The sequence below is a fragment of the Rhinopithecus roxellana genome, chromosome 4 (assembly GCF_007565055.1).
Source record: "Rhinopithecus roxellana isolate Shanxi Qingling chromosome 4, ASM756505v1, whole genome shotgun sequence".
NCBI lineage: Eukaryota > Metazoa > Chordata > Mammalia > Primates > Cercopithecidae > Rhinopithecus > Rhinopithecus roxellana.
This window is the reverse complement of record NC_044552.1, coordinates 18,647,364-18,673,646: the sequence shown is the minus strand read 5'-3', so window position 1 is coordinate 18,673,646 and position 26,283 is coordinate 18,647,364. Positions and strand designations below refer to the sequence as shown.

The 26,283-nt window shown below is 47.3% G+C and overlaps 1 protein-coding gene across 5 annotated transcripts; it reads right to left on the bottom strand.

Annotated features, from left to right (window-relative positions):
* SERPINB6 (serpin family B member 6) lies at nucleotides 1–24,889 on the bottom strand. Of its 5 annotated transcripts, none has more exons than XM_010361806.2 (7): nucleotides 24,258–24,889; nucleotides 11,050–11,224; nucleotides 7,390–7,536; nucleotides 6,471–6,588; nucleotides 4,928–5,070; nucleotides 754–909; nucleotides 1–538 (listed from the first exon to the last, which is right to left on the bottom strand). In XM_010361806.2, exons 2-7 carry the CDS (start codon nucleotides 11,212–11,214, stop codon nucleotides 137–139), a joined length of 1,131 nt encoding a protein of 376 aa, XP_010360108.1. In that variant the 5' UTR covers nucleotides 11,215–11,224; nucleotides 24,258–24,889; the 3' UTR covers nucleotides 1–136. The 5 variants fall into 5 exon arrangements, with proteins under 5 accessions (XP_010360108.1, XP_010360107.1, XP_010360113.1 ...); XM_010361805.2 differs by having other exon boundaries at nucleotides 23,851–24,482; XM_010361811.2 differs by lacking the exon at nucleotides 24,258–24,889 and adding an exon at nucleotides 23,982–24,148.
* Between the last annotated feature and the right edge of the window lie 1,394 nt (nucleotides 24,890–26,283).

Below are 26,283 nucleotides of genomic sequence, written 5' to 3'. Positions count from 1 at the left end.
AATGCGGCATCCCACCATTGGGCCCTTTATTTCTGAACTGCCACCAGGGCACGGATAAGGCCACTTGGGTTGCAGGCACACTGTGGAGTGTCAGGGACAGAGAGGAGAGGGGCTGCACACAGAGAACGCCCTGTCCTCAGGGAGAGGAAAAGCGGCCGCAGAAGAGAATCCCGTTGGTCTTGCTGTGCTGGATGAAGAAAAGGAAGGGGTGGTCGGCGCAGAAGCGGGGGACGAATCTGGCGCACCGCATCATCATGATGGCAGCTGTGGCGGCTGCAGCCTCCGTGCCTTCCTCGTTGACCTCCACAAAGGACTTGTGCACGACCTTGGACAGAGACAGGTCTGTCTTGGACATTCCAGAGAAGTCTGCCTTGCCCAGCTCGAAGGCGTCGGTCATGCCCAGGCTGCACAGGACGCTCTCCATGTCGTAGCTTTCCTCCAGTTTAAACCGAGGGAGGGACACTTCCACCTTCTCTTCATCCATCATGTCCAGCCTCGTCCATTCTACGAACTTCTCGTAAGTGAGTTCTTTCTCCACCTAGAGGGAGACAGTTGAAGACTTTAAGACCTAGGGTGCTGCTGCCCACCAGGGCCCTGTGCGGTGCTGCGGATGCCGGACACCAGTGGCAGCGGGGCTATGGTCAGCAGCGGTCTGGTGTTAAATGGCTGACCGCGAAGTGGGGAAAGCAGCCACAGCAGACACCCGCGAGCGGCTCCCTCGCTAGCACGCCTCACTCACAGCTTAGCTGTTACCGTTCTCAAGTCGGTGGTCTCGTCCGGAAGCATGATGATCATATTCAGTTCCTTGCCAACATACGGAAGCACCAAGATTTGGGTAAATATTTCTCCTATATAGGTCTTCTTAAAAGTAGACTGCATAAACATCATTTGCACAGGTTTCTCCTCATTCTACAAAGAAAACAGATAAACATTAAGTTGAAACAAGACCCCACTGACACACAGGACAAATTTGTCGGAGCCGGCCACTCTCTGTAGGGAGAAATGCAGCACGGTTTCTCCCCAGCTTCCAGAACACACGGCAGCACCTTCCCTGCCGTCTTCATTACCGCAACCTCCAGAAACCGGGGTGCCTGGGGCCCAAATATCATACCAAATTTACCTCCAGCCTGGGCCTATGCCCTGTCCTTGGGACTCCTGCATTTTACTGCCCACCTGACACCTACATTTGGACACAGAAGAAACTCCCGATGCCACCTGTAATGTGGCGCTCCGTAGATCCTTCAGGTCAGCTCTGTCTACTACAACTCTGCCCATGTCAGCTAGGGCAGCATCACCGTCCAGTGGTCAAAAGCCCTCGAGTGCCCTGACTCCTGTCTTTCTCTCGCACCCTGTGTCTGACTCACTGGCAAATTATATTGGCTCTACCTCGAAAATATAACCAAAATCTGACCTGTTCCTTCTGCCTCTGCTGCTGTCAGCCTAGTCCTGGAATATTGTGATAATATGATTGTGACTGTTCCCGGCACAGCGGCCAGAAGGACCAGGTAGAACCTAAGTCAGATCACATGGTTCTTTGGCAGGACACTCTTCCCTGGCTCCCCGTTTACCCAGAGCAGGAGCTGAAAGTCCCTAAAATGACCTGGAATTGTGATAGCTCATCTGTCTTTAATCACTAACAAGATGTACGAGGGCTTTGTTTGACTACAGGTAACAGAAACCCCAGGTCACCATGGTTTAGCTCCTAGGAGCTCAACCCAGTTTCCTCTCCCTTTGTTTATCTGCTACAGTCACAGAGGCCTCCTCACTGCACTGACAGCAAACCTGGTTCATCTCATCTCTGCGCAGTAAGCTTGTCCTCCAATACCTGGAGTGAACTTCTGCCTCTTTATGGTCTTTGTTCAAAAATCACCTTGGCAGAGAAGCTGGCCTTGATCATCTTACCTGACACTACACCCCCACCCCGAAAATAGCTTCCTATCCCCTCCCTTGGTATACCTCTGTAGCATTTACCACTGTCTAATACACTCCTATTTTCTTATTTATGCTTGCTGTCTCTCCCCCAAGAAAGCATACGCTTCACCAGGGCAAGCATGCTTTGCTAGTTTTGTGCATGGCTGAAAAATACCTAGCACCATGCCTGATGCACAGAAGACACTCAGTCAGGTTGGGCATGGTGGCTCATGCCTGTAATCCCACCACTTTGGGAGGCCAAGGCAGATGGATCACCTAAGGTCAGGAGTTCGAGACCAGCCTGGCCAACATGGTGAAACCCCACCTCTACTAAAAATACAAAAATTAGCTGGGTGTGGTGGTGCACTCCTGTAATCCCAGCTACTCGGGAGGCTGAGGTAGGAGAATCACTTGAACCTGGGAGGCAGAGGTTGCAGTGACCCAAGATTGCACCACTGCCCTCCAGCCTGGGAGACAGACCGAGACTCCATCTCAAAAAAATAAATTAATTAATTAAATAAGGCACTCAGTCAACCTCTGCTGAATAAATGATAAATGCATAAATGAATTCATGAACTGGGATGCTGAAAAGGCCAGGCAACATATACACATCTCACCAGAAAAAACTGCACTGGTCACCAACCCCAGCCAGCCAATGAGAAAGACTGGAGGCCAGGAACCACACCCCATCCAACAATCCTCCTCATTTCCTGACTCCAAGCTGCTCCTGTGAGTTGAGTAAATACCCTGCAATAGGCACAGTCAAAGATGCTGTATGGTTCCCAGTCTCTGGGGTAGCACATTCTTCTGTGTTAAATGGAACAACCAAAATACACTGCAGTGGCAACTTTCTGCTTTCACCTGGTAGAGGCTCACCTGGGCTGGCCCTTAGCCTTTGGCTAGAGCAGTCTCCTGGGCCTCGGTGGCCCCACTCATTTTCTTGGCCAGCAGTAGGCATGTTTTTTCCATAACTGACCAGACAGGAACTATTTTCTGGTTTGTGGCTACATATACCGTCTCTGTCACAACGAGTCAACTGCTGTTACAGGATGAAATAAGTAAGTAAATAAGCATGGGCCAGGCATGGTGGCTCACGCCTGTAATCCCAGCACTTTGGGAGGCCAGTGCAGGTGGATCACCTGAGGTCAGGAGTTCGAGACCAATCTGACCAACATGGTGAAACCCCATCTCTACTAAAAATGCAAAAATTAGCTGGGCATGGTGGTGCACACCTGTAATCCCAGCTACTCAAGAGGCTGTGGCAGGATAATCCCTGAACCTGGGAGTGGAGGCTGCAGTGATCCGAGATCGTACCATTGCACTCCAGCCAGGGCAACAAGAGATAAACTCTGTCTTGGAAAAATAAAAGTAAAAAATAAAAAATAAAAAATAAAATAAAATAAAATAAGCATGGCTGTGTTTCAATAAACCTTTAAAAAAACATAGGTAGTGGCCTGGCTTTGCTGTAGGCTGAAGTTTGCTGACCCTGCCTTCAGTAATTCCTCCCTGCACCGCATCAGGGTCCAAAGCCTCCAAGCTTGTAATATAAAAAGATCTAACCTTAGTGACTCAATGATTCACTAAATACACAATTATGTAGACAAGTTCCATTTTATATAGCAGTAAATGAAATTAAGAATCTGTGTCAACTCAAAATCTGTTGCCTTGGAGGTACACTCAATACTGCAGCCCCTTCCTTCATCCTTCTTCACTGCAGAGCTCAGAAAGCCTGACAGGATTCCACATCTCCCCAAACCCACGAGACCTATAGTTCTGGCCTACACCATATAGAAAGCAGCTTTCCCTTCCTGAAAGGCAGAACCACCCAGGCGAAGGTTTAGGCTCTCCTCCCCTTGCTCCTCCCCCTCCCTGCCACCTGGACTGCTGAAGCCAGTTGAGCCATCTTGTGACCATGAGGAAGAAGACCACATGCTGAGGATGGCCGAGCCAGCTCCCTGGGATCATCGGCTGGTGCCAGACCAGCCCAGGTCTCACCTGCCTCCAGACCTCCTGGTAGGGGAGATGAGCTCCTAGGAGCTAAACCATGGTGAGCTGTGGTTTCTGTTACCTGTAGTCAAACTAAGCCTTTGTACATCTTGTTAACGATTAAAGAGAGAAATAATTTTGCCAGGGGAAAATAGGACAGCTCATTTCAGAACAAAAGTTTGAAAGAAAATAATTCTTTCTGAATTGCGAGAACAGACAATGAAAATAAATTTCTTGAGAAACTGAAGGCTCAAGTTCAAGTTAGCCTGGAAGACCTAACTGCGGTCAATGATCAAGAATACACTGTAATTAATATATTCTGTCTACTCTGTCTATGTTCAAAAATTTCTATAGTAAAAGACCAACAAAACAAGAGACAATAAAGTGGATTCAGTGAGAGGAAGATAAAGGGCCACCAGCAAATGACATCTTCCAAGCTGGAGGTGGTTAATCTCCGTGTCTATCTACATGTTTGGTTTGGTTGTTTTAAAACAAAAATCTGTACTTATCCTGACTATCAAGAGAGGCCTGAATATCACTCATTGGTTCGGCATTTACTAGGCACCAGCTACGCGTCTGGCACTTGTCAGACATCCTCCCCGCTCAGCCTCAATTCAGCAGGGCGAGTCGTTCCGCCCTGCAGTGTGGCACGGCGGCCAGCAGGAGGCGCGGTAGCGGCGCGGAGGAGCCGTGTGCAGCGCGGCGGGAGGGCTGGCCCGGGGCTTCCCGGGACGCCGCCGGAAAGAAAGGAGTGCGTAGGTCCGGATGAGAATGACGCTAGAGACCGGGGGAAATGCCCGCTGGAAGGCGGCACACCATAGCCGGAGTCTGAGCTTTAAGACCTCGATGGAGCCTGAGGGCTGCAGCTTCAGACTTGCCCTGTAGGTGGCAGGGCGGATGCCAGGAGCCAGGGACAGGCGGCCACCCGATGGATGGCAAACAGGAGGGGCAGGGGCGGAAAGGTCGCATGCAGGCGGGCTCCGAATCCGAGACGCTCCGAGAGTCGCCCCCGTCACGGCACCTTACTCGCCTTGCTGACTTTAAACGGTCTCTCCTTGGTGTTCTCCTTGTCAAACTGCTCATTCCAGTTTCCTTTGAAATAGACAGCATTCACCAGAACCAGCCTTGTCAATGGATCCACTGAGCCCGGAGACAGCAACTCCGCAATTTTACCTGAGCAGAGAATTAAAGACCGTAAAGTTAGACAGGAGCGGCTGCTGATCCCGGACACACCGGGCATCGGCTGGGGCCTTGTTCAGCAGTCAGGTGCACGGATAGAGTTCCACTACCCCCCAAATACAAAGGGATACGTGTCCTGAAAGCAAAGCGACAAAAACTTCTGATAAGAAAAACATCACCGTTTGAATGAAACACACGAAGTGAACAAATACATGTTAATTATGCAGGATGAGTTCATAACACATGAGATAGGAAGCAGTCGTGGGTGCCTATGACTTAAAGACAGGAAGTTAAAGGGTTGTCAAAAAGGTGGGCAGTCAGAAGATGTTCTTTATAAGCTTAAAGAACAGGTTAGGCCAGGCACAGTGGCTCACACCTATAATTCCAGCACTTTGGGAGGCTGAGGTGTGAGGATCACTTGAGACCAGGAGTTTGAGACCAGCCTGGACAACATAGTGAGGCCTCATCTCTTTAAAAAAATATTATTAAAATTAGCTGGGCATGGTGGTGCTACCCGTAGTCCCAATTACTTGGGAGACTGAAGCAGGAGGACTGCTTGAGCCCAAGAATTGAGGCTGTAATCCCAGCACTTCGGGAGGCCAAGGCGGGCGGATAACGAGGTGAAGAGATTGAGATCATCCTGGCCAACATGGTGAAACCCCGTCTCTACTAAAAACACAAAAATTAGCCAGGCATGATGGCACACGCCTGTGATCCCAGCTACTTGAGAGGCTGAGACAGGAGAATCGCTTGAACCTGGGAGGCAGAGGTTGCAGTGAGCTGAGATCGCACCATTGCACTCCAGCCTGGGCAATAAGAGCAAAACTCCATCTCAAAGAAAAAAAAAGAAAAAGAACTGAGGCTGCAGTGAGCTGTGATTGTGGCACTGCACTCCAGCCTGGGTGACAGAGGGAGACCCTGTCTCAAAAAAAAAAAAAGTTTAAATTAAGAACTGTAGATAGACCACGGCATGACCCGGTGTCCCATAGCAATCCATGAAAACTGTAGACCGTACTACCCAAGAGGGAGGCAGCTTGAGATCCATACTGAATCTTTTGTGTTACTTATGAAAGGGAAAACTATATTAACATGAAGCCCTTCCTCAAAATTAAAATGGGGATTGGTCCAGAAGAGGGGTACCAAATACTGAAAGACATCACGGGTACACTGAGGACGCAGGGAGAAGCCAGAGAGAACAGCACACATTGAGCATTTCCAAAATGTCAAATAATGGCAACTGATTTCAGAAGCAGATTGTTTAAGTTTGCAGTTATTCAGAGAAAAAAAAAAATCATTCCTGTTTACAGTCTTGTGAAGATTGTGAAGTCTTGTGAAGGAATTGACAATAAAATAGGTGAAGATGCTGTTACAAGTAGAAAGCAATACATTTTCACCTTCTGTCTTTTCCGCTACCCAAGAGTTGATGTGTTTTCTGGACTTCTCTACGGCGCTGATGAAGTCAAGCTCCTCCATCTCTGCTTGGTAGAATTTTTGGCAGGAATCTCTAAAAGACTAGGATAGACAGAGTGACATAACTGCCTGGCTACAAAAATGATGAACACCAATGGCCTCCTTCTTCATTGCACCAAATCAGAAAATCTATAATTTTATGATTGACATATATAATTTACAAATAAATATGAGGACTTAATCTGAAATACAACTTCCTAGCTTTAGCTATATTTAATCCTAGCTTAAAAACTAAGTCAAGGTCAGGTACTGTGGCCCACACCTGTAATCCCAGCACTTTGGGAGGCCGAGGCAGGTGGATCATGTGAGCTCAGGAGTTCGAGACCAGCCTGGCCAACATGGCGAAAGCCTGTCTCTACTAAAAATACAAAAATGAGCCGTGTATGGTGGCGGGCACCTGTAATCCCAGCTACTCAGGAGGCTGAGGCAGGAGAATCACTTGAACCCAGGAGGCAGAGGTTGCAGTAAGCTGAGATCATTCCACTGCACTCCAGCCTGGGCAGCAGAGCGAATCTCTGACTCAGAAAAAAAAAAAAAAAAACCTAAGTTGAATCAGTCTCTGAATATCAAACAAACTTCACCAACTGCTGGATCCTTTAAGGGAGCAGCCATGCATCAAGGAGCTGCCTGACAAATGCTGACAAGACAGTTCAAAAGCATGAAGTAGACCCACCTTACTGAAATGCAGAGAATTTAAAACATATTGGCACGTGAAAAGAAACAAATTACAAAAGCCTCCGTATGGCATAGTGGCATTTAGAGCCACACGCTTCCTGCTGGACCCCAGCCCCCACCACCTGGCCACCTTTCTTTCTTTAGTGAATAACAGCAAGTATGACTTACTGAGAGGAAATCACAAGACTTTTCCCCAAAGAGCCTGTTGGCCGTCCTAAGCAAGTACTGCGTGCCAGTCTTGTTCACTTCGGTGAGAAGAGCCTGGAAGCCCTGGTGGATGTCTACACCACTGCCACTTTTATTGAAAGAAAGTACCTGAAATCAAAACCAGAATGAAAACACACATCATTCCTGTATGATCTGACTTCAGGAAATGAGGCAACCCCAAACTCAGCCTAACAACCATCCAGACCCTTACTACTGCTTAAAAGACCCATCCAAGGCCAGGCGCGGTGACTCACACCTGTAATCCCAGCACTTTGGGAGGCCAAGGTGGGCGGATCACCTGAGGTCAAGAGTTTGAGACCAGCCTGGCCAACAAGGCGAAACCCCATCTCTACTAAATATACAAAAATGAGCCGGGCCTGGTGGTGCACGCCTGTAATCCCAGCTACTCGGGAAGCTAAGGAAGGAGAATCGCTTGAACCCGGGAGGCGGAGGTTGCAGTGAGCTGAGATCGTGCCGCTGCACTCCAGCATGGCAACAGAGTGAGACTCCCTCCCAAAAAAAAAAAAAAAAGATCCATCAGATTAAAGGCCAGAAGGGTCTTGAAAGCCCCTCCCTGTACCCTGTCAGTGCTGGCATGACCTGCAATGCCCTCCACAAACTCAGGCTTCTGATGCTCAGTACTTGGAGTCTGGTGGCAAACAAGGGTGCCAAGCAGACCTCCCATCTGTGCAAACGCAGGCCGCTCCTGACGTCAGAAGGGGCAGGCTCCCTCCTGCCCGTGGGTCTGGAATGGCCCTGTCACTGGCTCTGACTAATGATACAGTAGGTAGAATTCCGTAGAAGTGATGCTGTTCCAGGCCTAGGCCCTGTTTAAAAGGCCTGGCAGCTGCCATGTTCACTCTCTTGTACCCTGGCCACCATGAAAGAAGGAAGTCCAAGCTATCCTGCCGAAGGCCACATGGAAAGCCCTGGAGAAAGTGCCACTACCTGTGGGGAGAGTTGTTGGAAGAACCAAGGCCTCCAGCCGGGCGCGGGGGCTCACACCTGCAATCCCAGCACTTCGGGAGGCCGAGGCCGGCGGATCACCTGAGGTCGGGAATTTGAGACCAGCCTGACCAACATGGAGAAACCCCATCTCTACTAAAAATACAAAATTAGCCTGGCGTGGTAGTGCATGCCTGTAATCTCAGCTACTCGGGAGGTTGAGGTAGGAGAATCGCTTGAACCCAGGAGGCAGAGGTTGCAGTGAGCCGAGATCACACCATTGCGCCCCAGCCTGGGCAACAAGAGCAAAACTCTGTCTCAAAAAAAAAAAGAATCGAGGTCTCAGGGGTGAGAGAGGCCTTCTTGAACCTTCCAGGCCAGGTGTCCACTGAAACAGCTGCATGAGTGACCCGCACTGCTTCCTGGGAGCAGTCCTGCCCACTCAGGCCACAGAATCTGAGAAATAATCAATCATTGTTATTTCCAGCCACTGAGTTTGGGATGGTTTGTTTTATGGCAACAGGTGACACATGTAGCCATCCAGAAGTGGAATTCTGCCATGACCAAAACCTAAAACATGTGGCCCTGGCCTTGGACCCAGGCAGTTGGCAGAGGCTGGAGGGACAGGACGAAATGACTCCTGGGGGCTGGAGAAAGGGGGCTGTGTGTGTACCAGTTGAAGAAGTGGAAAGAAGTCACCCGCAGTGACAGGGAGGATGGGGTGTCTTCCCTGTGAACTCCAGCATCTGGCTAAGTGGTCCAGGATGAACCTGGCTTCTTTTTGCTGCCTAGGATAACACATGGGAAGAGAAAGATGAAAAGAAGGAACTGTTCCATTTTCAAGCAGAATTTAAAGGAACTATTTCCAATCCAGGATGTGCTAGGTGGAGAATAAAAATGTTTCTTCTTCCCAGCCTCGCCAGCTGGCAAAAGATTCTAAAAGAGATGGCCTCAGGGCAAAGATCAAATCTCAGACACTGGCCTCAAGGGTGAGGTCCAAATCCACTTGGTTAAACCTTAAAAGATTCAGGCAGCATCTTACATACCCTCTGGCAGGCTCTCCCGTGGCACCCTGACTCCCAACCCAACACAGAGCACGCAGGATGGGGGTGCGGGGCGGGGGGGCTTTTGTCCAGGGAAGCAGAATTTTAAGTTGATAGAAATCCCACAGTGGTTTTCAAGCACTTGTAACAGCTTGGACTAAAAGGGAGAGACGGCTCAAAGCGCAGGGAGGCCTCTGGGCACCCACGTTCTACAGGTGGGAGGTAGGCTGGGAATGCAGCAAGCATGGGCCATTTCTTACAGAACAGGAAAGGAGCTGCCAAGAGCGACACCAGGACACAGAGGGCAGAGCATGGCCAGGGCAGCAGCGGACAAGGGGACAATTCCCGGAAGCTGCAGTGAAGGCTCATCGAGGAACGCCCTGCACCCAGGGCTGAGGGGTGGACAATACGTGCCCGGCTGGGCTGGGAATTGCCACTGTTCAGTGATGGCCTGCATGCCTCCCACACCTACTGTGATGGGCTGCATGTGTCCCCCCAAAATTTACACACTGAGGTCCCAACTCCAGTGTCTCAGAATGGAACTGCATTTGCAGAGAGGGCCTTTACAGGGGGGATTAAGGTAACGAGGCCATTAGGTTGGGCTTTAATCCAATAGGACTCATGTCCTTATAAAAAGAGGAGATGAGGACACAGACACACACACAGAGATGATCACGTGAGGACACAGGGAGAAAACGGTGTCTACAAGCCGAGGAGAGCGGCTACAGGAAAAACCAACCCTGCCCACACCTGGATCTCAGACTCCCAGGGAACCACCAGGTCCAGAGGGCAGACCACAGCAGTCATGGGTGGCCCCAACCAGCCATGTCTCTGGTGTGCACACCCTCACTCAGCCCTCAGACGCAGAGATGCGCCTGCCTTTAGCACTGGGGCCTTGGCAAGCAGGACACATGTGGAGGCTTGATAGGCACTTGTTTCAAGCCTGTCTTCTGGGAGTACTTCCTCTCAGAACCCAGCCGCCTGGCCTACGGGAGCCCAGGCAACCCTGCTGAAGGAAGCATGTGGAAGGCCCCAGTGGAGAAGGCCACAGAGAAGACGCCCCAGCACCCTACTGAGCCCCCGCTGACGTAGCCCCACAAGGGACCCACCCAGTGCCAAGTGGTGCAGAAGCACCACCCAATCCACCCGGATTCAACAACCAGGAAAGCTGCTGAGCTGGGAGAGCTGGTTACACAACCACAAATAACCAGAGCACTACTGAAAACATGTTTAGCTCACAAACGCCATTTTAAGAAGGCTTTACACGCAAACGAGAAAATAAAGACTCCTAACAACCAAAAACCAGATGGCAGCACCCAAAGATCATCACAGGACTCAACCTGAACCTTGTGACTTTACAACCATCTACAAACTCATGAACAAGCTAAGCCATGTGATGATGAAATCATTCATTCCTCTGAATCGGGCACCCCCTCTCCACCCCAATGGGTCAGTCAGGGTATTGTCCCCAGGGTGCTCCAGCATGGGCGGCATGCCCTTCCCTGCACACTCTCCGTCCACACCCTGCGATACTACACAGTCATGCGTCTCCAGGAATCCCTTTGGGATTTGGAATGTGGAGGACCAGCTCACCTGACAGTTAATAGCACCCGTGGCTGCCCTGAGGCCGTACCTGGGCCATCTGTGCAGCGGTGTTTCCCTTTGCCCCCATGTAGACCATGGCCAGGGCACAGGACATGCTCATGGGTGAGAAAAACACATTCTTCGAGTTGTCTTTACCCAGCGTTTTCAAAAGGTTTAAGGCAAAGGTGCCATTTGCTTCTGCGAGAACATCCATGATGGCAGACCTGGAACAAGATTTAAAATCAGAATCACATAAGCACAGCTTCCATGGGACTGCATCTCACACGCCTCACTGACAGTCACCGCCGACGCTGTGGTTCAGCGGGCAAACAGAAACACACACACAACTCTGGGCGTTTCTTTTTAGGACCCTCCAAATTATTGTGTGTGTTTCTAATGTTACGTGTGGAAAACGAAAGAGTTCTATGTGTAGTGCGGCCCTGTTTTGTGAGGACTCCTCCCTGCACGCCTGCCCGTACACGGAGAAAGTGTGGGAGGAGGCACCCTTTCCTGGAGTCACTTTCTTGGGGTGGAATTACAGAAGGATATTGGCTTTTGCTTCTATGTTTGTATTCTTTGGTGTGTTTTGTGGGCTTAAATGTACTGTTTTAATTTGAAAAATATTCAAAATGACAAATTCACTGACAGTTACACAAGAAAAGATGGCCAAATGTTTTTATAATGAGAGAGAGAACCCCATTTCAGGGTAACAAGAGCCTTAAAATAAAAGAAGATAAATCAAGCCACATACAAAGGTGCGTGTAAGCCTTTCAAATGCCTCCTGACCCTTGGATCTCCTTCTAGGAAATCCCTGCAGGTGGCAAAGCCCCAGTCTTAGACCAGGCTTGGGGACCTCCTGCTGCCACAAGCCAGGCCTTCCTGCTCCTGAACTCACAGCACACTCAGGACACCACCTTGCCTCCCGGGCTATAGGGGCATGCCCATCTCCACCTTCGGGCTCAGGGGTAGGGTCAGGCTGCACACGTCTCTCTAGCCCTGCCGTGCAGGGTCCAGAGCAGGAACACAGCTGGATAGTCAGGGCGGGGGAGCTGGGGTACCTTCAGGCAAGTCGGAATCACAGAATCACGTGTTAAAGCCCAATAAGCCCTTAGAGAGACCTACCATCAATGCCCCTCTGCACTAGAGAGAAGGTGAAGTTGACAGAAGTGAAGCTAAGTAGCCGGGCTTGAAACGCAGGGCCAATGCCCTGTCTGGGCTACTGCTCAAGAAGAATCTGCAGAATCAGGTGAGAGGACAGGGGCAGGTAAGGACCCCATAGGCAGTCAGGTTGGGGAAGAGGGGACAGGGGAATACAGGGATGCGGGGCCTGCCTGCTCTGACACAGTTCTCAAATGTTTACCAAATGCATATGTCCCACTCGGAGAATGCCAGCATTCTAAGACAGTCCCAGTGACTCACTTGAGCAGTGAGTGGGAACCCACAGAACAAGGAAGGGGAGAAGCTGGGGCAGATATTTCCTGGAGCAGATGGGAGAGGGAAGGAGGTGCCTACTGAAGGCCCTGTGAGAAGATGCTGAATGAACCAGTTCTCCACCATGCATGCCTTTACGTTCACAGCTGGGGCTGGCTGAACGAGTGTCCCAAAGATACCAGGTTCCTAATCCCTGGGACCTGTGAATGCCTCTTACATGGCAAAAGGGACCATGCGGCATGATTAAATTCAGGCTCTCGAGACGGGAGATTATCCTGGAGTGTTCCAGTTGGCCCTAAATGTAACCACAGGTATCCTTCTAAGAGGGAGGCAGGGGGAGATCTCACGGGAAAAAGCAATGCAAAGAATAAAGCAAAATGCCCCTCTGAAGATGAAGATGAAGGGGCCTCAAGCCAAGGAGTGCAAGGACCGCAGCTGCAGTAGCTGGAAAGGCAAGGATGGTCCTCTGGGGGAGCCTGGCCCCGTGAAACCCGTTTCCAACCTCCAACCTCAGAACTCTGAGAGAATAAACACGTGCTGTTTAGCCACGAATCCGTGGTCATTTGTTACAGCAGCCACGGGAAACCAAGACAATAACTAATACACCTGATACAGCTTGTTTGCTGTGCTTCTTTAAATAGTTTGTTTTCAAACTCTTCTTTATTTATTACAGAGAATACTTGGGGGACTGGGCACTCCTGGCTTGCCAAGCCTTTCCAAACGTGTTTTAAGATTACTAATTTCTAATAAAAGGACAATAGAATGTACATATTACTAAAATTCTCCTGAATATAAGGGAGTCTTTGATGATACATAAATAAATCCAGGATTCTGCAGAGCCCTGGGAACATCAATATAAACAAAAGTAGCCGGGCGCGGTGGCTCAAGCCTGTAATCCCAGCACTTTGGGAGGCCGAGACGGGCGGATCACGAGGTCAGGAGATCGAGACCATCCTGGCTAACACAGTGAAATCCCGTCTCTACTAAAAAAATACAAAAAGTTAGCCGGGCGAGGTGGTGGGCGCCTGTAGTCCCAGCTACTTGGGAGGCTGAGGCAGGAGAATGGCGTGAACCCGGGAGGAGGAGCTTGCAGTGAGCTGAGATCCGGCCACTGCACTGCAGCCTGGGCGACAGAGTGAGACTCCGTCTCAAAAAAAAAAAAAAAAAAAGTAGCCATTACACGGAACTGAAGCAACATTGGGCCTATTTTTGGTTCTTTGGATTCTAGATCACAAGAACTGCCCACTTATCAACTTGGAGAGAAACAATTGGTAAAACAGGGAAACTTCTAGGTTAAGAATAAGAAAAGAGAAGGTGACCCAAAGCAAGAAGCACAGCCTGTGAAGTCTGTGTCTCAGGACTCAAAGCCAGCGAATACCCTGACACGTGGGGTCTTCCCTGGCCTGGGGACATGGACTTCTGTCTTTGTCCCCAAGATGGCTCAGCCCACGTGGAGAGGCTGCCAGGTGAGACGGCTCCTCCATGAACCAAAACAAAAAGACAGAGGTAAGTACCAGGTCAGCTGGCCGGGGAAACGTCCCACATGCTCCCCCAACCCCATCTAAGACTATTCTACCATCAGCACACATTTTCCCCTCAAATGCTGAAGGACTCTTACACTTTTTTTTTTTTTTTTTTTTTTTTTTTGTAGAGACAAGGTTCTTGCCATCTTGCCTAGGCTGCTCTCGAATGCCTGGCCTCCAGTGATCTTCCTGCCTCAGCCTCCCAAGGTGCTGAGATTACAGCCATGCACCATGTCCAGCTTAAAGGACTTTTAATTCAAATGGAAATGTCCACCTAAGAAAGGCAAATAATAAAACACTCCATCTCTGGCAATATCCCTGCAAATCTGTTTCAGGCACTGACCTATATCAGTAAGTTCAACAAGGCAAAGCCACTCTTGTCTGAAGACACGCCCACTGGGGAGAAGCCTGTCCGGCCAGCCCAGGTTTCACCATCTGGGGCAGAGAAGTCAGCGCACATGGGTTTCACTGTGTCAGGGGATTTAATTTGAAATAATGAACTGCAGAAACCAAACCAGGATATTCAGAGATGGCACAAGTCAGGAGGGAGACAGGGTCTCTAGTCCTGGCTCTGGTACCCTGGGCAAATCACTTGACTTCTGCTATCAGTTCCCTCTCTGTATGAGGAAAAGCATATACCAGATAATCTGGGTTCCCTTCCATCTCTAACATTCAATAATTGTTAATACTAAATGCAGAAAGAAGAGCAAAAATGTAGCTCAATTTTCAAAGCCTACAATGAGGTCAGTCATGATATTCCATTTCTTAGTTGAAAACACCGCTTACAGCCGTGAAAGGTAAAATTCTATCTATGCCTTACATAAAAATTGCTGAGCAAACAAGAAACAAGAAGTCAAGGATGTCCTAGAGATGTAGTTTTCTTAGCAGAAACTATGTCAATCATTAAATAACTGAATACCCTACTCCTGGTAAATACCCTTCCACCAAACAGCAAGCGATACTACCTTAACAACGTCAGAACTACCTACTTCAGCAGCCACCAGCACAGCTGATGATAAAACATTAGTCCCTTAATTCCCCACACAGGAACAAGATAAAAATATCTGTCGTCCCATCCTTGTGTAACTTTGTTCAGATAGTTCTGGCAAAGGCAAATACAACTCATGAAACATAATGAGAAAGGAGATTGTCAGAAAGGAGACAAAATGAGCATAGTTAGCAAACAATTTGATGATCTACCTGAAAAGCAGCCAGAATCAGTAAAATACTCTTAAAGCTGAAAAATAATGGAGTAAACTAGGGTTCAAAAAAATTGGAAAAACAGACCCCAGTAGAAACACATGCAAAGGACATTCATGATTCTACCCCCCAAAAAGAAAGACAATAGCTAATAATTATATTTAAAAGTTTCAACTTCAGAAAAAAAGATTCCACTTTTTTGATGTATACTATGTGCCAGGTCCACACTGAAAGACCCTTACCCTCTGACACAGCTGCTGAGAACACCTGTGTTTTACAAGCAAAGAAATTGGGCCTTAGATCTTTAAGTATTTTGTCTCCAGAGGACCCATGGCTACAACGGCAGAATGAGGGCTGGAAGCCAGGACTGCATGGCTCTGCAGTTCACTCTCTTAACACAGTGGTGCACGGCCTTCCCAAAAAGCAATGGTGGAGAGTAAATTAAAGATGCCTTTTCAAACCATGAACCTTGCAAATACAAAAACAATTCATGCTAATACTAACAAAGACAGGCAATGCTTCTCACACCATGCAAGTAAAACGGAGGCAGCAGGGACAGGGCTTGGCCCATACCCACTCCCGTATTTTCCATACATCCCCCATGCCATCACACCTGCCCACCGTGAGACCACGCAAACCAGGGAAGGAAACAAGATAAGCCACGTTCCACCCCAAATCTTACCCAAGGGAGGTACCCAGGAGAATGACGATCCTGACCTCTTGCCTTGCCCTGTTACTAAAATCCTCTCCTCAGGGCCTCATCTGCCATGCCCTGATCATGACACATCTGTGCTAATATGATGTTTCACGGTGTCTGCCACTAGTGTGTGTAATGCTGCTGACACACCTCATGACTATTCATGTCACCCTAAAACACCAGGAATACCTGTCCCGAGGGACAGCCCAGGAACTCTTGCCCTTGTGCCGCTGCCCTCCTGCTCCAGCATAAGCCCAATAAAGTCTCGTCTGGGACACTTTCTCTGCCTCATGTCAATTTCCATTGCATGAGAATCTAAGAATCCATGATCAATAACAATACTTTAAATTGGTACACCAGTATTTCCTGAGTATAATTTAGAATCACGTAAAAAATAAACGTAAAATACAATAAAATGAAGGAAGAAAAGAAAACGTCATGAAAACATTCATACTATCTGAATTAAAAATTCCACTTTTAGGAATTTCACTGAAGGTAAAACTCACAGGTTTGGTACCTAATAAAACATTATGTACAACATTATGGGATATAAATAGGGATATTCATAATAAAAATCACAGTAATGACATGGGAATATATAAGATTACATAAAAAAAACTATACGTACAATTTAACCTTATCCATGTAAATTAGGGGAAAAGGTAAGTGTAGACATAATTTCTAGACAGAATGGGGGAAATACGATACACTAAATGTTTCTGAGTAAAGGTAATTTTTATGTTTTTATATTTTTCTGGATTTTCACATTTTCTATAGCATATCATTTCTGGAGGGGGTTGGTTAACTCTTCTTTTTATGAAATTACTATATATACATTCAGTTTAAAAATCAGGTAGTGTTAAAGGAGATGTTATAAAAGACAATAAGCTCCTTCTCAGCCCTCCCAACTCCCCAGAAGCAATCGCCTCCACTGCTCTTTCTTCTGGTGTTTACACCATATTTCTACATAACATGTGTATACTACTATCTTTGACCTAATAACTTTATCATGTTTTATTTTATGTATTTATTTATTTTTATTAGGGTAGGGGTCTCACTCTGTCGCCCAGGCTGGAAGGCAGTTGCATGACCACGGCTCACTGCAGCCTCAAACTCCTGGCCTCAAGCAATCCTCTAGCATCAGCCTCCTAAAGTGCTGGAACGACAGGCACCTGGTCAAATTCTAGACATTATCTATTGCCTTCCTAATCTACAGGCTGAAGGCCCGGTCCCAATCTACAGGTTTGCTTTATTATCATTAAATAGCATTCGATGCTAAGCCAGGTGGTGGGATGGGAACCCATTTACTTTTTCATGTAATGCTGATTTGCCTTATATGAATAGTGCCTTCCCCCCTTTCCTTAGTTTCCTATGTACTATGTATTTTCGAATTCTCCCCAAATGTTCTACAGGTCAGTCAAACCCTTTCAGTAATTGTTTCATATGCTTTGACACAAGGAGTAATCTCCCAGCTGCATTTTCCTCTCCCTCCGTCTGTCACCATGCTGCTGAGAACAGGCGACTTTCATGCCAAAGAGACATTTTCATAGGCTGGGGACACGTTTCCCTATTATAATACATGGCCAATTTATAGTTTGGCAGGCTGGTCAGACTAATTTTTTTCTCAAACACAGCACACTGCTTATAGGGCAAAGAAATTATTTTTTCTTATTTAAGTGTTGATGACATTTTAATATGTCTAATTTTTTAATGCTTTATGCAAACTTACAAATTGCACAAACCTTAGTAAACTTTTGAACTTCTACAAATCTAATAAATCAAGACATATAAATCTAGTAAGCTAGCTTCTCCTAAGACCTTCAAACAGTACAATGATTACAAAACTTATTTCTATGCCTGTACTTACGTCTAGCAAAAGGTATTCATTAATATCACAGATTTAATTATTTTATCTTTGTTTTGTTCTCCTGTTCCTTTCCTAAGGTAATAGTAATGCTTATTTTAATAGTTTCCTATGGGGAAAATTAATCTTATGGGGTTAAATCCTAAGGGACCATCCCTTTCTGTAAAAACAAAGTGGGGCTCCCTGGTTCATGGTCTTTGAACATCACAGCTGTTTCTCAGCACAGGGCACGCACTCTTTGACGCCAAACATATCTGCTAGTTAGGGCTGCTTTGAGCTCCAATCCTGCCTTCACTGGGATTTTATAAGGCCTCAACCAAACACCAGATTTCAGTGTCTTGTAGCCTGATGTCATTCCTTAAACTGAAATATGGAGTTACTTCTATGTGAGTTGCATAGACCAGTGTTGTATGGTATAACTTGGTCTTTTTGTTGAATGTTTAGGCCTTTAAGTTGGTGTTTACAACTACTGTGTTTGTTAGCCCAGGAAGCTATAATAACTAAACTTTTTACATAGCAATCCTAGACATAGTGCAAACATTACTAAATTCTTTTGTGCCTTTTTAAAGCTCATCTTGCTTGCCTCATCTGAACTTATTAATGAGCTTGGGCTTTTTACAAATAATATATTTCAATTAGCGGATGTTTGCTTTCTTCTTGCTCTAATTGTCCTAACTTGGCTGGTGGGAACCTCTTTAGTTACTTTCCCTCCAAACACCCTTGGTGTGTATGCAGGGGTCCCCAACAGGTCGGTCTGTGGTCTGTTAGGAACTGGGCCACACAGCAGGAGGTGAGCAGCAGGTTGAGCGAACATTACTGCCTGAGCTCCACCTCCTGTGAGGTCCGTGGCAGCGTTAGCGTCTCATAGGAGTGTGAACCTATTGCGAACTGTGCACGTAAGCGATCTAGGTTGCAAGCTTCTTACGAGAATCGAATGCCTGATGATCTGAGGTGGAACAGTTTCATCTTGAAACCATATCCCCAACGTCATCAGTGGAAAAATTGTCTTCCATGAAACCAGTCTAGTCCCTGGTGCCAAAAAGTTTGGGGACTATCGCTTTAAAGCAACAGCAAAGTCTTACCAAACTATTTTAGATTTTTCTAGTCCAAAGACTAGATATTACAGGTGCACACCACCATACCCAGTTAATTTTTTATTTTTTTGTAGCGACAGGGTCTCGCTTGGTGGCCAGGGCTGGTCCCAAACTCCTGACCTCAAGCTATCTACCCACCTTGGCTTCCCAAAGTGCTAGGATTACAGGCATGAGCCACTAAGCCTAGCTTGGGAAAAAATTAAAGGCACTTGCTGATTTCCTCCAGACTGACTCTCTGTTTTCTTTCTCTGTCAAGTACAAATTTCTTAGACTGATCTCATCTGGGACTTCCCACCTTTCTCCATGCTGTGACACACATAGAAAATGATATTTGTATGTCACTTTGGGGCCAGGCTACTTACCCCAGAGGTGACCGGTGCAGAGCTCCAGCCACCCAGACTCCCCGAGTTGGCGGGATCTGTTAACCTGCCCAGGGCACAACACCCACACACAAGTTAGAAAGTTCTGCTCTGGAAGATTGAAACTGGACCCCTTCCTTATATACACCATATACAAAAATCAACTCAAGATGGATTAAAGGCTTAAATGTAAAAGCCAAAACTATAAAAACCCTGGAAGACAATCTAAGCAATACCATTCTGGACATAGGAACAGGCAAAGATTTCATGACAAAGATGCCAAATGCAATCACAACAAAAGCAAAAATTGACAAATAGGATCTAATTAAACTTAAGCGGTCCTGCACAGCAAAAGAAACTATCCACAGAGTAAACAGCCAATATACAGAATAGGAGAAAATATTCACAAACTATGCATCTGACAAAGGTCAAATATCCAGCATCTGTAAGGAACTTAAACAAATTTACAAGGAAACAACTCCATTAAAAAGTAGGCAAAGGACATGAACAGATACTTTTCAAAAAGAGACATTCATGCACCCAACAGGCATAAGAAAAAAGGCTCAATACCACTGATCATTAGAGAAATGCAAATCAAAACCACAGTGAGATACCATCTCACGCCAGTCAGAATGGCTATTACTAAAAGGTCAAAAAATAAGAGATACTGGCGAGGCTGTGGAGAAAAGAGACCACTTAAGCACTGCTGGTGGGAGTGTAAAATAGTTCAACCACTGGGGAAAGCAGTGTGGTGACTCCTCAAAGAACGAAAAACAGAACTACCATTCAATCCAGCAATCCCATTACTGAGTACACAACCAGAGGAATAGAAATCATTCTACCATAAAGATGCATGCATGCGAATGTTCACTGCAGCACTATTCACAATAGCAAAGACATGGAATCAACCTAAATGCCCATGAATGGCAGATGGCATAAAGAAACTGTGGTACATGTACACCATGGAATACTATGCAACCATAAAAAAGAACGAGATCATGTGTTTTGCAGAAACATGGATGGAACTGGAGGCCATTATCCTGAGCAAACTAACACAGGGAACAGAAAACCAAATACCGCACGTTCTCACTTATGAGTAGAAGCTAAATGATGAGAACGTGGACACAAAGAGGGGAGCAACAAACACTGGGGCCTACCAGAGGGTGGAGGGTGAAGGATGGGAGGAGGGAGAGGGACAGAAAAAATAACTGTTGGGTACTAGGCTTAGGACCTGGGTGATGAAATAACCTGCACACCAAATCCCTATGAGTTTACCTATGTAACAAGCCTGCATATGTATCCTGAACCTAAAATATAGGTTTCAAAGGTTAAAAAGAAAAAAAAAAAGAAATCATATAAATGAATGTTCTATTCTGACCTTATTCCCTCACTTACATTTTTCATCATGACATCTTATTCCATTTTGCCTTCTATGCTAATTCTTTGGATACCACAATTACAGTTTATTGAGTCTTTCGTTCCCTGTGCTGCCTATCTCTGGGGTCCTTTTGTTGTGGTGACTGGTGTTTGCTTTATTTTATTTAGGTCTCTCTTTCGTACCTGGACTTTCCAAACATTCCTAACAACCCTTGGATGTCAGTACACAGTTAAGAAGAAAACACAAAACAGTGCTGGAAGCTCTGTTTACATGGACAGGACATGTAGCTGGGAGCTTCATCGCAGTGTGCTCAAGGGATCAGTAGCTTTTCTGTCCAGGAACCAGCAAATGGGAGAACTCTTTGGTCTGGCTGCTGGTGGTGTTCTGGAAGGAGACGGGGTGGAAGCAGATTGGGGGTCGGGGGCTTCTACTGGATCTGTAATCCCCTCATGTCACCCCACTGCCTCCCCACAGTGCCTGCAGGACCCTGAGTTTGAGCATTTTCATGATCACTTTGCAATAATGCATAAACATTGAACAATTAATCATAAAAAAGATTGGAGAGATCCAAATCCTAAAACGAAAGAAAAATAAATCCACGTTTAAAGTTTACCACTCAAGATACTCCAAATATCAACAAAGTGTAAACAATCTAGGGAGACTTTTATATTGAGGGCTTTCTCTTATCCTTTCAGCAAACGTGTGAGTAACAAGGATGCCTGTTTCACAGTCACACTGCAAACTAAAGACCTGTCAATGGCTTTTTAAGGACCTACTTCTTTAGCTTCAGTAAATAAGATAGCTAAGTGTCCTTCATATATATATATATATGAATACACATGTATATATGTACATAGACAAGTATTTATGCAAAATTCATTACATTTCAAAATTTTAAAACTATACCTTTTAAAAATAAAAAATGATATTTAATCACAGACATAAAAACTGGATATTAAAGTTGATTAATGAACAATTTTATGTATTTTTTAAACAAGCCTAACAAATCTATTCTGGCATCACTTGTTTTTTCCTGTAGCATCAGCAGTAACTGAGCAATGTTCACAATTGATTTTATTCAACTGATCGAGTCTTAATATTACTTTTTAGGTGTCACTATTGAATTGTGCTTCTCAACTTCCATTAAGGATGCCTTTATTTCCTACTACATTTAACCATTTAAAGATTGGTTTAGGCCGGGCGCGGTGGCTCAAGCCTGTAATCCCAGCACTTTGGGAGGCCGAGACGGGCGGATCACGAGGTCAGGAGATCGAGACCATCCTGGCTAACATGGTGAAACCCCGTCTCTACTAAAAAATACAAAAAATTAGCCGGGCACTGTGGCGGGCGCCTGTAGTCCCAGCTACTCGGGAGGCTGAGGCAGGAGAATGGCGCGAACCCGGGAGGCGGAGCTTGCAGTGAGCTGAGATCCGGCCACTGCACTCCAGCCCGGGCGACAGAGCGAGATTCCGTCTCAAAAAAAAAAAAGATTGGTTTAATGGAAACTTGGACTTCCTGCCTTGACCCTCTGTTTCCTTGTGCAGTGTATGTGTGTATGTGTGTGTATGTGTTGTGTGTGTGTGTTTAATATATCTAAGCAGTCTTAGTCTAATATATCTAATCAGTCTAATATATCTAATCAGACTAATATATCAGTCTAATAGTCTAATATATCTAACATATAAATGGGAGTTAAACATTATTATTATTTTTTTTTTTTTTTTGAGACGGAGTCTCGCTCTGTCGCCCGGGCTGGAGTGCAGTGGCCGGATCTCAGCTCACTGCAAGCTCCGCCTCCCGGGTTCCGGCCATTCTCCCGCCTCAGCCTCCTGAGTAGCTGGGACTACAGGCGCCCGCCACCTCGCCCGGCTAGTTTTTTGTATTTTTTAGTAGAGACGGGGTTTCACCGTGTTCGCCAGGATGGTCTCGATCTCCTGACCTCGTGATCCGCCCATCTTGGCCTCCCAAAGTGCTGGAATTACAGGCTTGAGCCACCGCGCCGGGCGGGAGTTAAACATTATTTTCAGGCCAGGTGCGGTGGCTCACATCTGTAATCCCAGCACTTTGGAAGGCTGAGGCAGGCAGATCACGAGGTCAGGAGTTTGAGACCAGCCTGGCCAGCATGGTGAAACCCCATCTCTACTAAAAATACAAAAATTAACCAGGTTGGAGCCCAGGAGGTGGAGGTTGCAGTGAGCCAAGATCGCACCACTGCACTCCAGCCTGGCAAAAAAAAAAAAAAAAATTATTTTCTTTCTTTGGACGCCTTAGCCTAATCCCAAGTGCAGTAAGCCTGGAAATGGAAGGTACGTGGTCTTCCATGGCACCGTACAACATCTGCTTGGGTGCCCTTATGATTACATATATGGAAAAGAATGTTGATTCTGTTCATTCTAATTTCACTCTACCGTTACTGGTCTGTGTTAACCGTTTCATGCTGAATTGTAATAAAATGCATTGGAATTGGCCTTAACTTAAAATACTTAGTTTACATAGTCGAGTATGACCAAAGAACTTTTCTGTTTGGTGGCACCACATCACAATGGATGCAATTACTCAAATACGGTCCTGAAATGAGAACACAAGCCATCTATGCTGATAACAGCAGTCATTGGTGTTAATCCCAACACACATAACAGCCCCAGCAATACAAGGCCGGCCCAGGACCTTAACTAGAAGGTCACTGAACACATCAGATCTCATCTCATCAGGCCTGACCCACACCAGAAACGATGCAGGCAGCTGCAGGGCGTATCCCTGTCATTAGGCACAAGGGCATCCCAGAAAGCAAAAGTGCCCAAAAATAGACTCAGGTCCCCCCTCGCATCTGAGTATTCGGACAGCATGTGAACATTAACTATTAATTTTCTGTACCTCAGTTTTCCAAACCCAAGCTTTAGGACAAAAAAAAAAAAAAAAAAAAAAAAAAGAAGAAGTAAGAAAATAACTTAAATGTCAATTTGTAGTTTCGTCTTTGCCTTGAAGACATCAAAGCTCGTAATAGTTTGCCTGTAGGAAGTTTAACTCAAACAGAGCGGTAAGGAGATCCGGGCTGGTCCACACGATTGTCTCCACGGGTCTGGGCGACCTGGAAAGGGCTGCAGAATTGGCCAAGCCCAGCACGGCCAGTCCAGGGAACACACGCAGGGGGCGCGGACGGCCGCGTTCGGCGTCGATCCCTCCCTCGGCCTCTCTCCGCCTCCCGCCGGGCTCCCGACACTCGGCGCCCCAAGACTGAGCACGCGTCCTCCGGGTCGCGGAGCCGGCGAGGGGTCACGGAGGCCGCGGGGCCCACGGGGGTCACCTGTGGCCCGGGAGGCTCTGCGCCGCCCCCATCCCGCGCCGGCCGCCTCTTCCGTGGGCGCTGGGCCTGTGCGCCCGGGGTCCCCGCGTCAGCGGCGTCACCGGCCGAGCTCGCGGCCACGCACGACTCACCGGCCGCGTTGCCGTCCTCTGCAGCTGCGGGGCTCCGGAAGGGAACCCAAGCCGGACGCTCGCCCGGGCTCCCGTCCGCTGGGACGGCCAGGGTCACAGCCCCGCGCGGCCACGCCCCATTCTCGGGGCTCCCGCGTCCCCCCGCGCCGTTGACCCAGGCGCGTTCCCGGCCCCACTCCCTCTCCCGCCACACACGCTCGCGCCCCCGGCTTTCCCGACTTGGGAGCGGCAAACCCAAGCCAGCGTGTCCGAGCGGCCCCCAAGCCAGACACTTACTCCAGGGCGGGGAGCGAGTGGAACGGCGGGTGGAGACGCCGAAGCCACCCCGGACCTCAAATACCGGCGGGGAGGCGGGCGGAGTCCTGGGTCGCGAGCTAGCGTCGCCCGCCCGGAGCGCTGGGAGAGAGGCGGGGCGGGACGCGCGGGCCAACCCCACCCGCCTGCCGGGGGAGCCGCGAGTCCTGCCCAGCGGCCTTGACTTTGACTGTAGTTCAGGGCCCCAGCAGCGTGTTTATGGTGCCTCTATAGAGACCGAAGGCTGGCCTGGTTCCAGAAAAGGGCCAACTCCTGATACACGGCCGTTCACTGGGGAGTGCAGAACACGCATTTAAAAATGAGCCAGCTAGATACAGCTCACAAAGACTTTGCTGATAAAACAGCTTGCGGCAAAGAAGCCAGCCAGGGGCCAGCGCGGGGGCTCACCCGAGTAATCCCAACACTCTGGGAGGCCGAGGCGGGCGGATCACCTGAGGTCAGGAGTTCCAGACCAGCCTGGTCAACATGGCAAAACCCCGTCTCTACTAAAAAGACAAAAATTAGCCGAGTGTAGTGGCGCGTGCCTGTAATCCCAGCTGCTGGGGAAGCTGAGGCAGGATAATCACTTGAACCCGGGAGGCAGAGGTTGCAGTGAGCCGAGATGGTGCCACTGCACTCCAGCCTGGTCCATCTCAAAAAAAAAGAAAAAAGAAAAAAAAATAGCAGACTAAAGAGCTTTTGCAAGGCGAAAGGAATAGTCAAGCAGAGTACACAGACAACCCACAGAGTGGGAGAAAATCTTCACAACCTATACATCCGACAAAGCAGTAATATCCAGAATCTACAAGAAACTCAAATAAATTAGCAAGAAAAAAAAATCCCATCAAAAAGTGGGCTGGCATGAATAGACAGTTCTCGAAAGAGTATACACAAATGGCCAACACACATGAAAAAATGCTCCACATCACTAACGATCAGGGAAATGCGAATCAAAACCCCAATGCGATACCCCCTCACTCCCGCAAGATGGCCATAATCAAAAAGTCGAAAACTCAAAAAATAATAGATGTTAGCGTGGATTCGGTGAAAAGGGAACACCTCTACACTGCTGATGGAAATGTAAACCACCGTGGAAAACAGTGTGGAGATTCCTTAAATAACTAAAAATAGAATTACCATTTGATCCAGCAATCCCACTACTGGATATCTACCCAGAGGAAAATAAGTCAATATACAAAAAAGATACTTGCACACACATGTTAACAGCACACTTCGCAACTGCAAAAACATGAAACCAACCCAAATGCCCATAATCAAAGAGTGGATAAAGAAACTGTGGTGTGCATATACGATGGAATGCTACTCAGCCATAAAAAGGAATGAATTAATGGCATTTGCAACCTAAATGGGATTGGAGACCATTGTTCTAAGTGAAGTAACTCAGGAATGGAAAACCAAAAATTGTATGTTCTCACTCATAAGTGGGAGCTAAACTATGAGGATGCAAAGGCATAAGAATGATACAATGGACTTCGGGGGCTTGGGGGAAAAGGCTGGGAAGGGAGTGAGAGATAAAAGGCTACAAATTGAGTTCAGTGTATACTGCTAAGGTGATAGATGCACCAAAATCTGACAAATCACCACAAAAGAACTTACTTGGCAGGGCACGGTGGCTCATGCCTGTAATCTCAGCACTTTGGGAGGCCAAGGTGGGCAGATCACGAGGTCAGGAGTTCGAGACCAGCCTGGCCAGCATGGTGAAACCCCATCTCTACTAAAAATACAAAAAAATTAGTCAGGCATGGTGGCGCACGCCTATAGTCCCAGCTACTGAGGAGGCTGAGGCAGGAGAATTGCTTGAACCCAGCAGGCGAAGATTGGTTGCAGTGAGCTGAGATCATGCCACTGCACTCCAACCTGGGCAACAGAGCAAGACTCCACCTCAGGAAAAAAAAAAAAAAAAAAAACTTGCCATGTAACCAAATACTGCATGTTCTCCAAAAACCTGTGGAAATAAAAAACTAATATATGTATTTTTTTAATTTAA